General features: G+C 48.2%; 1 protein-coding gene across 1 annotated transcript in view; it reads left to right on the forward strand.

Annotated features, from left to right (window-relative positions):
* Positions 1-11506, forward strand: part of LOC138580873 (uncharacterized) — a 570368-nt gene extending 558862 nt beyond the window's left edge. The window contains exon 10 of the mRNA XM_069651760.1: positions 7255-11506. Coding sequence (XP_069507861.1) covers positions 7255-7370 — 116 coding nt within the window. The 3' untranslated portion in view covers positions 7371-11506. The remainder of the gene's footprint in view (positions 1-7254) is intronic.
* The last annotated feature ends 453 nt before the right edge of the window (positions 11507-11959 follow it).

Here is an 11959-nt window from a genome sequence, read left to right on the forward strand (position 1 = left end):
ACGTTGATGCGCCGTCCCCGAGGACCTCCTCCGACAGCCGACGTCACCCGATGTGATAAGTAGGACGCACGACGCCCATAGCCTCAGTTCTGTTTTTTCCGCGAACTTGTTTGCTTCGTGAATCTCGGTACACCTTGACTCTTTGGAGTTTGCTGTTTTCAATTCTCGGTTCGTTGAACCTGTTCGGTTTTTTGTGAAGACCTGTTCGTGGCGATGTCTACTTCGTCTTCAACCCCGCGTCCGGGCTTCAAGAAATGCGGGGACTGTGGGTCCAAGATGTCGGTCACGGACTCGCACGATGCCTGCCTCTGATGCCTCGTGGAGGCCCACGATATGGACGACTGTGTCGACTGCCAGTCGCTCACAGCAAAGGCCTTGCGGGACCGCAAGAAGAAGCTGTCGGTAGGTCGGGTGTCTAAGCCCCAGAAGTCGAGGTCTGCGGGGCTTTCGACGGATGACTCGAGGGGCGACTCTATGCGTCATTGTCAGAAGTCCATTGGGTCTCCTTCCAGGAGTCGGTCTCACCACTCCTCCGCCTCTTTGTGGCATTCCCGGAAGCGCCGGCATCAGTCGCCTTCCCCGTCCTCTTCCGAGGACTCCGGCCATCGGCGGGTTGCTTCTCCCTCCATGCAAGCGACACCGGAGGAATGGGCTTCCTTCGGGAAGCAGATGCTAGCGATTCTTGAATCGCAGGGCACCGGTCCATCCGCACCTCCGAGTGGGGTCAGTCGGCACCGGTCGAGAGACATCGCTCGTACACCTTTGGGCTCGGGTGGTTGGCACGGCTCGCGGGAGAGGTCCTGCTCGGACAAGGGTAGCTGTTCTCGCCATGCCCGTTCCAGGTCCCGGTCCTCGATGCGCTAGAGACCATGTGATCCTGTGCCGTCTTCGAAGAAGACGTTGACGCCTGTGGCGCCGAGGTCGTCGACGATTTATCTCGATGCTCCACCTCCGAGGGGGTCGTCGATGCCGTCGGCGCCTAGGTTGTCGAGAGACACGCTCCGAGCTCCGGCTTCGAGGCCTGTGTCGACGCCGTCAATGCTGGCGCCGCTGCAGCTGGCGTCGATGCCGATTCGCTCGACGTCGACGCCTTTTCTGTCGATGCCAGCGCCGACTCGTTTGGCGCCCTCGACGCCTTTCGAGGCGGTGGTGTTGGAGGGGCCCCGTGGCATGGGGTTAGCCCCTAGAAAGGCTCTGGCTAAGGTCAGGCACTGCTTTGGCCCCCAGAGGTCTTCCTCTCCCCGCCTGGAGTACATTTCAGAGGGTGATGAAGGCTCTGATGACGGCTTGGTTCTGGTTCCGGTTCCAGATGAGCTTATCTCGGGCCATAGCCAGTTTGATGACCTGAGGCAGTAACTGCATGATGCCAGTGGACTGGACACCTCTCCGGAGGTGGAGTTTTGTAGGCCGGAGCCTGGCACTCATGCTGATTCTTCATATCGGCGCCTTATGTCTCAGGTCACCGAGTACTTGGGTTGGTCAGCTCCCCCAGGGGAGTTCATTCAGGATGATCTCACAGTCATCCTTGATCTTGGTCCGCCCACTGACCCAGTTTTGCCGTTTCATATGGCTCTGCAGCGAAGGGTGGCGGCGGCTTGGACTGCTCTGGGGAGTCTCCCGGCAGTGGGCAAGTCTTTGTCGCGAAAATACCGCCCAGCCAGTAGCGACCCCTGCTACTTCTCCAGGCACCCCACTCCGGAGAGTTTGGTGGTGCAGGCGGCTACAGCCCCGGCAAAGCAGGCGTTGTATCCTACCATCTGTCCGGATAGGGACGACAAACGTTTTGACAGGGTTGCCCTTAGAGTTCGTGCTTCTTTTCTTCTGAAGGTGGTTTCGGAATTTCATTTGAGCCAGAAGGTTGTTCTTCTGGCGTTCTATCCTCCTCCACATCCTGGTAAGAAAGAGGAGAGGCTCCATAGGCTTGATCCTAGGAGAGCGTTGAGTTTTTATATTTCGCGCATGTCCCGGGTCAGAGTGGAAGATCAACTTTTCATTGGTTACGCTGGAAAGCGTTTGGGACAAGCTGTGACGAAACAGACTTTGTCTCGTTGGATTATTTTAGCTATCTCCGAGTGTTACCGCTTGGCGGGAAAGGACCCTCCGGCTGGCTTGCGGGCCCATTCTACCAGTGGAGTGGCTGCGTCTACTGCCCTGCAGAGGGGTGTTCCTATTCGTCACATCTGTGATGCAGCCACCTGGGCTTCAGTACATACTTTTGTACGTCACTACTCCCTCGATTCCATCAGAGGGCAGGATCTGGCCTTTGGCAAGGCAGTCCTATATTCCGCAATTTGATTGGGCATGCTAAATTTGTGTTCTAAATTCTTTTCCCACCTCCTTGCTTGGTACTGCTTTGGGAGTCTGTCATAGATATGGAATACGTCGGAGGACCCAATCCCCTTGAAGAACAAATTACTTTCTTACCTGGTAACGTTCTTTCGATGGGACGGTCCGACGACGTATTCCAAATCGCTCCCTCCCTACCTTCCCCGCTGCAGAATTTCTTTTGTGATTGCAGCTTGCGTGCCGCAAGGCCTTGTGTGTCTGACTGGCAGAATACTGGTGGCACAAGTTCTGGGAAAAAACTATAACTGAGGCTATGGGCGTCGTGCGTCCTACTTATCACATCGGGTGACGTCGGAGGAGGTCCTCGGGGACGGCTCATCGACGTCATCGATGCAGGGCGCAGACGCCGAAGATTTTCCGAAGCAGCACAGCTGTGGACATTACCTGTCATAGATATGGATTACGTCGTCGGACCATCCCATCGAAAGAACGTTACCAGGTAAGAAATTAACTTGTTCTTCTATATTCCACTAACCAATCAAGTGAGGAATCAGACGTTTTTTATGATTACTAACTATGACATCAGCTATGATATTCTCTGCGTTTAAAACCTTGTTGCTCCTAACACCATTTTGAGATTGTCCTTTGTACGTTATCCCAGCGGCCGTTTGTATCTGAATTAAGCTGGGTTTTTGAATGCCCTTGGAGTAACTCTGTTATTGAGTTTATTCTCTTATTGGTGTTTTTCGGTCTAGCTATCTTACTCTAAAGATTGCCCACCATATAAAATATATCACCAACTTAAATCGTATTATATGAAGGACAGTGTGATATATATTGCCTTAATAATCCCCTCATTACCTCACATTTCTTCCCATATGTATTGCTTTCTTCTTTACTCCAGATTTAAAATGTTCCTCACTCAGTTTGGGTTGGTGGTCTGACTATGACTATCACAAGTATTTCTTTGCTTTTACTCTCACAGCATTTGTATCCTCTTTTTTTCCTACCTTTTTTCCTATTTTTTTAAAGAGACGTGTTTTATCCATGCAGCAAATGGAATTTCGTTAATATTAAATGTGTGACATGCATGAAATAATATACATTAATTGACTTCACTTAATGCAATACCGTTGGAGCTTAAAACCATTTTGCTTCTCATCGCAGTGCTTCGACCATCTCTCGGTATAAGTGCATGGTCATTGCGCTCTGTGGCTCCGGAACTGCCAGGCTAACTCTAGCCGTATGGACCTGCACATGATCACACCATTTTGTTTTGTGGTAAATTCCAGAAAACAACAGTTCCATGTTACAAATAAACTGAACAATGTAGACCAGCTTGGGTTTGATGTAATTTGATGGTTAACCGAGGGAAAGTCTTTTGTGTGGGTGTGGGTGAGGAAGTAGTGTCACAGATGGCCTCAAAAATACATCAACGCTCAAATATGGTTCAATGGATTTTATTATGGATTTAATGAGGGTCCCTTTCTCTCAACTTCCATAGACCTTAAAGGGTCTCCCTAAACCCCAGTGCAGAATTGCCTAGCCCCCAATTTGGTCAATTGTGATTGGTAACACCTACTATCTAGTGGCTGGCTATTGGTGAAGGCCTAAAGGCAACCCTCTTTATCAGACTTACTCCCTCTGGGGTTCTTTAAGTGGATGCTAACCTTGGGATCCCACAAGAATAAGGTTAACAGGAGTATGTGCCTTACAACTACCCTGGTTTCAATCAACCTTTTCATCTCACACCCTTGCACTCAACCTGAAATTATTTCCTTCCTTTCCCTTCCTTCTACTCTCCTCCCTCTTCTTCCTCTGAATATTTTCTTTCTATCCCTCTCTTTCTCTCTCGTTCTTTCCGATATCATTCCACCTCATGTCTACTCCTACACTCACTCTCCATTCTACTACTCCCCACCTCCCCACTCCACTCTGCACTACCCTCCACTATTGTCCCCTTTCCCTCTCCAGTGCTCTTCACTTTTCTCCTCAACACCTCTCCATTTCCACTTCTCTCCACTCCCACTACTCTCCACTCTACACTCCACCCCTCCTTCTCACAGTCACTCTCCTTTTACTCAATCAGGCTCACTCCTCTACACTCCCACTTTGTCTCACTCACTAATTTTACTTACAATACATGCATTCTCACACGTCGGATGATTCGCAGGGTATTGTCACTGCTTCTATGGGAAAAACCCCTTCCCATAGAGCCAGAGAGGTGAGGGCCCTAACCGAAATCACCCCTGGGGGTGGTACTCAGCGGGCGGATCTCATGGGTAGGGAAACCCTTAATGAGACCAGTGACGATGGCTCTGCGAGAATGCGGTATTCATGTAACCCTTTGTAGTCTGTACTTGAAGGCTCTGTCTTCTCTGGACCCTCATACCTCTATTTATTATAGTAGAGAAGAGGGTCTCATTAAAAATACTGAAACGAGGAAGACTGAGATTTACCCAAGCTTAATACAACATACCACTGAGGCGAAGAAAATGGAACAAGGAGGCAAAAGCCCACTGGGGAAACAACACACGCAGTACAGCTTTCAAGAGGCAGCCCCAATCAAAAAAAGAGAGAAGGACTGAATGAAGCGTCAAGCAAGCCCTGGAGGAGCATGGAACAAGACGCCCGTTCCGTGGTAGGAGGCACAAAGTCTGTAAACCAGGACACAGGACAAGTCACTTTCCAAGTGGTCCAAGGCGAGGCAGACCTGGCTGGTAGCAGAGAGAAAAGAAGCCTGACTGGGGAAAGCAGACCGAGAACAGGGACACGAGCAGCCAGACACGTGGGAGACAGTCTAGAGATGCAGGGCTGCGAAAGACAGAACGCAGAGTGCAGCAGCAACACAGAAGCTCTGCTCCAACTCCAGAATAGACCGGAGACCGCCCAACACTTTCCAAAGGTGGGGTCAGACAGGTTATTGGGGCACTGAGGAAGCTGAAGAAATTGAAAAGCCTCGAAAATATATCGCAAAGAGCAAAAGGGAGTGACAGAGGAATTATACAATTTGATACAAACTTTGTAAATCAGAAAAATCAATCTCAAAGAGAAAAAGGGGATAAAAGAGGAATTTTACAACTTGATACGAACTTTGTAAATCACATAAACACATCGCGAACAGCAAAAGGGAATAACACAAAATTATACAAGTTCATACGAATGTTGGAAATAAACCTATGTGGGAGAGTACACGGCAGGAGACTATACCAGGTCTGTCCAAGTGGACAATAAGTGAAGCAGGGACAGGGATCCCGCAGAAGCAGACGAACAGGGTCTGGGACCCATATGAAAGGGGGAAGCCCCACCAGTAAACAACAGGGTCCAGGACCCAAATGGAAATGGGCAGGGCCCATTGGTAAAGTATAAAAGAGTCAAAGACCCACATCAGCGCGAAGATACCTATAACCAGTGGGCTGGAGGCCAGAGGAAGTCGGGGAAACTCTGAGTAGGTATAAAAGTTAAAAGGAGGCAAAGTGATATCATCAAGTCTGGCAGGCCAGTGAACCAGACTTGATACGAGACTGGAGAGCTATATTTTTTTTCACAGATGGAGGAATAGTATTCCTCCATATGAGTTCATTGTTTATGAGTTGAAGCAAGAACCAAGGAAGAGGTTCTCTCCAGGACATTTGAACTATATATTAATTCGCAAGCACTATGCCTTGGAGTCTACATCCAGAATTAGAGGGACCTCCTTCTTGATTCATGAGACATCCAGTTTTCCTTATTAAGGTGTAAGGGACGGATATTGGTTTAGACACAGGATGACGGGCACTTTACATTATGGACATCCTGACCGGGCCCTTAGTATTTTGTTGCGGTAGGCCAACCCCTCATAGTAAGGCAAGGTAGGCTTTTCTTTTACTTTTGTGGTTATACATAAAAGTCTACACCAACCACAATGCCACCTCTGTGTCAGACTCGTACTTCTGCACCCTTAAACACCCAAAACAAAAACCACTTTCTCTCAACAACCACCAATACCTTCCCTTGCACAGGCTTTCTGTAAGTCTTCCACACTCCGCTCCACTGCCCGTCCTCTGCTTGGTTGCTCAGTCCACCATTTCCTCCCTTAACCCCACCTGAACAACCTACACTCACTTTCTCCACCGTCCCCTTTTTTTTATAATACCTCCTTCTTGCTGTTGCCCTTTCTTCCCCCTCCATTGGCTGCTGCTCTGACCTGCCCCAGTGAGCCAACCACTGACAGCCTTTTCCCTATGAGTCGGGTTGTGCAACAAAAATTGCATAAAATCTCTTTCTAGTCCGCCCCCTTTTCCAGTACTGATTTGCAGGGACTCCATGCTGTCGGCATGGCACCAGGCTTGCCAGTCACAGCATCCCTGCCAAACCACGACAAAGTGTTATTGCCTCTGATGTGGTTTAAGTGGGACATTTAATTTTCTTTTCTCATTCCTCCCTGGTGTAGTTCGGTGCATGTTTGGTTCACTGCTGAGACTCCTGGTAGCTGGAGTTCTTGTAGCGGCTCGCTCTCTCATGGACTGTATCGCTTCAGGCTTGCTGTGAGGGGTATGAAATAAAGCAGAGAGAACACTGACCAGCATATTGTAGGGCAAGCGTGGGATGATAAAAGGTGGCACTTTCTTCTTGGATACAGGCACATGTGGAGGGAAGTAGGGGTTAGGGACTTCCCAACCCCCCCCCCCCACCACTCTGGGACAGGACTGGCTCTGGCAAACACACTGGTCAGCATTGCGCCACAGGTTTAGAGTGGTCCCTATCCCCCCTAGATACAGTGAGGTTCCTGACCCTGTCACGGTAGGTAGACAAGCAATATGGTCCTACGCTAAGAGGCCCAGTTTGGCGAGAGCCACTGACTCGTATTGTCCATACCTACAGCACCATGATTCCCCCAGACATGTCTTTGATGAAGTGATACCTCAACCAATGTTCTGTGTTTACCCATGTGAGAATCATGACTCCACTGTTCTATTTTTTCTGCAGGGACACTTCCTAATGGAGCGGCTCTGGCACTGACATCTCAACAACAACCCGTCCTCTGGTTGCTGGCATTGGGACTCCTGCCATGGCTTCAACTGGTGGCAACATCTGCTTTCTGAAGACGAGCACATTTTGAATATAATTGTTAGGTTTATTCTCATTGTGCTATATGTTTTCATGCCTGTAGTTTACGTCAATGTTGTTTCCCTGCTATTTTGTATAGATAAGTGTATTTAATTTAGAGTTCAGGGCAAAATCATTGTTTTTAGAACCATTTTATTTTACAATGGCCTTAAAAAAACAAATTTGCAAATGCAGATCAAATGCGTTTCACAGAGAAAATTCGAAGGACCTGATTCATGGAATGTATTGCGTTGTAAATAGAAATCATCTGTGCATTACTTTTCTGTACTTTGCATGGACTTCGCGCATGCTCGGCGCGGCTGTGCGGTCGGCCGAGTGCCTTGTGCGAGAATCCATGCAGGGGGTGGGCGTGGCCTGCGCAAGGACCGGACTAGGGGCGGAACATGCAATGAGAAAGAACAAGGGAAAAAGTGGGTGTTACGAGGGACGGGCTGCAGGCAGTCCATAGCATACCCACAAATGCGCACGGCAAAGCGTATTCATGGATGTGATCCTGCAACATCTCGCCTGCAAAATGCCCATGCATAGCCCCCGATCTTTCCGCCACACAAAGGCAGGAGTACCTACACTTGCGCATTGGATTTGCAGGGCGGAGGTGAGTTTGCATGTTGGATTTAGGGGTGCATGCATGCAGGCATGTTCTGATCGAACTCAGGGGTGCACATACGCAGCGTAGCAGGGTGCAGTGGCGTTTTATAGGGATTTGCACACAGTTTGAACAAAACATGACATGAGTTAAGGGAACCGGTACGCATGTTCTCGGGGTACCGGTTGCAATTACAGGGGACCCCGTGCAGTGTCACCAAGGTGCAGGCTTGGTTGTGGGGGATCCCACACAGTTTTCATGGGGTGCATGTGTTCGGGACCAGGGAGGACGCAAAGGTAGGTGAATGTGACTGTTTTGATTTTGCGTGGGGGTATGTCTGGGGCGTTCCTGCCGCGACTTGCGGAAAGGCCTACTTTGCGGGAACCACTTCATGAATATGCGCAGCGCAAAGCAAAGATTCTGCAGGCAGGCTCACGCAGAGGCATTCTCGGCGCACAGCCTTTGCAGGATCTCTGCGCACTTTTCCATGAATCGGTCCTTAAATGTCTAGATTCTAGTGAGCAAAATGCTGTAGCAATTGATTCCACACAAAAAAGTAAGTACTGTTGCCAATGCCATACCTGCTAATGTTTAAAGTTGCCAAGCGGCACGATTTGTTGATGAGAGAGTGCTTACATGCAAGTGGATAGGGGGGCACGTGTCTGATGGAGGCTAGCTTAATTTCACCGCTGATTGGCTGCCTACACCACAAAACACAGTTTGTATGCAAATCGTATGACAAAGAATATTCGTAGATTTAAAATTAATTTGAAATATGGTCAAATGAATGATGAGCTCAGTCCACGAACGTACATTGCTTTGACACTTTGTGAAACATACGTGGCGTAAAGCAAAACAAGGAGCGCTGAACAGTGTGACGAAGCCTGTTGAGAAGTGGCATCAGAGGGACCCTTGGGGCAGGGGGAGGCACCCGTTCTTTTAAGCCAACCCAGCAGGAATTGCCGAATTCTGTTCTTTTGCCTGCCACAGGAAGCAGACCAGAGATTGGATAATGGCTGTTGTCAGGTGTAAAGCACGTTTGCATTTTATTCCCGTGAGAAGATGCACACAGAGGGAAGTGGCGTATGCGGGCGGGTGGCCCACAGACCTGGAGCTCCATGTTAAACCACATGTGCACAAGAAGGGGCAGTCATTCAGGCCACTTACACCAGGGAACCCTAAGAGAGATGAGCATACCCGTGAGATGGCAGGAACCATGTTGAAATCAGGCAGCCGCCATAACAGGGCTGCCTGGTTACAAGACTGCAACTGAATGCTACAGGCCAAACCCAAGGTCAGAGCAAGAGACATACATACAGGTGTCACCAATCAGTTCCTCGGCACTGCAATCCCACAAGTGACCAGACTGTAAAAAGGGGCAGCCTTTGGGAACGTATGGGATTTTGGATGTGAGTTGGCATTGTGATAGGGGAGCAGGAGCTCGAGCAAGTAAGAGGAAGTTGACAAGAGAAGGTGCAGGAAGAAGTTGGAAGGGGCAAGACCGGGAAGATTAGGAAGCAGGCAAGTAGAGGAGGACAACAATGTTGGAGGAAGTAGGAAGGGAATAGGCGTAACCGTAAAAACATTGCCTTTGGCAGGGGCATATATAATGACCATGACAAATGGCAAGAAAATGACTATCGGTGTCCAGCCAGCGACTACTCCCAGGAGGATTAGGCTTGCCAAGAGACTTTGTTTGCTTGAGGATCACAGGAATTTAGACCGAGAGAACTTATATAGGTATGTATTTTAAAGGTTTTAGGAGACTAGACCTGAGAACACCAAGAGACTTTGTTTGTTTGAGGGCCTCAGGGACCAAGGCCCAAAGAACTCTGAACGATTCCCTAATTTGTAGGTGAAACCCATCTTGATGACAAACTGCTGTGGAACCTTTGTGGACCCAGACCTGACCTCCATAGGGACCGACACTCTGACTCTGCACTGTTCCACTCTCCAGGTGCCCTTACTCTGTATTACAGAGCAAGCATCCATCTTGATTTCATCTTTACTGCAACCATGAGCCCTAGTCACAGTAAGGCTTGTTATTTTACACTGATATTCTGTCTCTCACCATCTACTGATCCACCATCACACAACAGTTGACTCCCATTTTTGGTGTACAAGGTACATTTCCACTTTTACAAGTGGACTTGGATGGTGTTTTACTATTACCAAAATGGGTGTACTTTATCTGGCGTATTAAATGCCTTTGCCATTAAATGGTTCGGCACACATGTTATCTCACTCATCCAATGTTTAAAGTATTAAAGACATAAGTCAAGTATATGACAACAAAATAGACTGTTTTGTTTTTGTTTTGCTTAAGTCACCCCGAGTGGGATGGGTTTGCCGAGCCGTGGGTCCCGAGCCTGCTGGGCCTAGAGACCCAAGGTACTCCTCACTGATGACGACCAACAAGGCCGAAACATATCTGGGGATGCTTGTGGTCTTGTGCAGAAGGGATGTGACCTAGCAATTCGGGCTGGACTGCCCCTTTGGGGGTGGGACAAAGCGTGATTTGGTTATGGTCTTTCCCCTTCTGTAATGGCTTGGCAGGCTGAAAAACAATGGTCTGGAGGGTTGCCCAGAACAATGCCCGTGGTTATGATTCATCCAAAACCTTCCAGAAATCACCTTTTTGTTTTAACAAAATAAACAAGCCATGGTGAATTGATGCTTTTCCCTTGGAACGCTTCACTGATAAGTGTCGCCTGTGTTCCTCAATTTGACCCGCATCATGCAGGTGTCACTGTCAGCTTTCAATTGGTTTCATTTCACTTAAACCGGGTGGGCCAGATTCCCAAAACTGTTGTTGGCGCAAGTGATGAGATGCGCTAACCCATCTCGTCACTTTCGCCCCAAAAAATGGCTGCCCTATTCACAAAGGGCATCTGAATCAGCACTTCTTTGACGCGCACATTCAGATGCCCTATTTTCCCCATTTGTGCTGAAAAGGGGGTGTTTCTGAGCATTTTAAAGCACATCATGTATTCTCAAATCGGATGCACTTTAAAATGCGCAGAAATGGTGAACATCCCTCTGCGCCTTTTAAAACAGGCAGGGGGTGGGGGCCAAATCATGGCCGTGTAATGATTTGTTTTTAAACTGCAGCTGTCAAACCAGCATTTCTATCCCATAATGCTTTTTTGTCATTTCACTGAGATGGGCCCTTTAACAGCTCTGTGAAATGCGCTCCCAGCAACCGCGTGGATACTGCAAGCCTGTTACACATTAGTGTTGTGAATGTATGCAAAGGTGCTGTACAGCACATCTTTCTGGCACTGTCCAGCCCCTCCTGAAATGCGCTGGGCAGCTTTGAGAATATGGTGGCCTGTGCATTTCTAAAAATAGCGCAAATGAAAGTGGTGCCTTCTCTGCTTTTTGGGAATCTGCCCTAGTGACATTCTCATCTCTGGACTGAGCTGCAGCAAGGGCACTCACTGTGTAAATGATGGATTCATGTCTTTCACATGTAATGCTTTCAAACTGTGTATTTTGGATAATTAAAGCTGCTCTAAAATTTCAGGCAGTTTTGTTTCAAATCTGTAAGTTGTCAACAGAAATATTGTTGACATCATTATAAATGCATTTATCTTAGCCTGTTATCAAATTCCATAATGTGCCCAAATTATGTATGAATACCCTAAAGAGTGGTCTGTTTTTTGTCATAAGGCATTTATATACATAGTAACTTGGCGGGAAAAGAGTGGGCTCTACATCCTGTGCCCTCCCCACCATCAAGGCGCAGGTGGGGGTGGTTGTAGGCATTCAAAGGGTTACATGCACTTACACTTGAGGATGCTATTGATAGCACTCAGTGGCCTAAAAAGGCATCATTCAAAAAACTATGAATGCATCAATTCTATTTTGCAAGGCAAAGATTACGGAGTTAAAGAAAGCAGCACACATTTGTGCTTCAGATAAATTGGGATTAAAGATTTTACTGCCAATCTCCTCTATGGTGAGAAATTGCCACAT

Source organism: Ambystoma mexicanum, chromosome 3p, assembly GCF_040938575.1.
Source record: "Ambystoma mexicanum isolate Mex_15411 chromosome 3p, UKY_AmexF1_1, whole genome shotgun sequence".
Lineage (NCBI taxonomy): Eukaryota > Metazoa > Chordata > Amphibia > Caudata > Ambystomatidae > Ambystoma > Ambystoma mexicanum.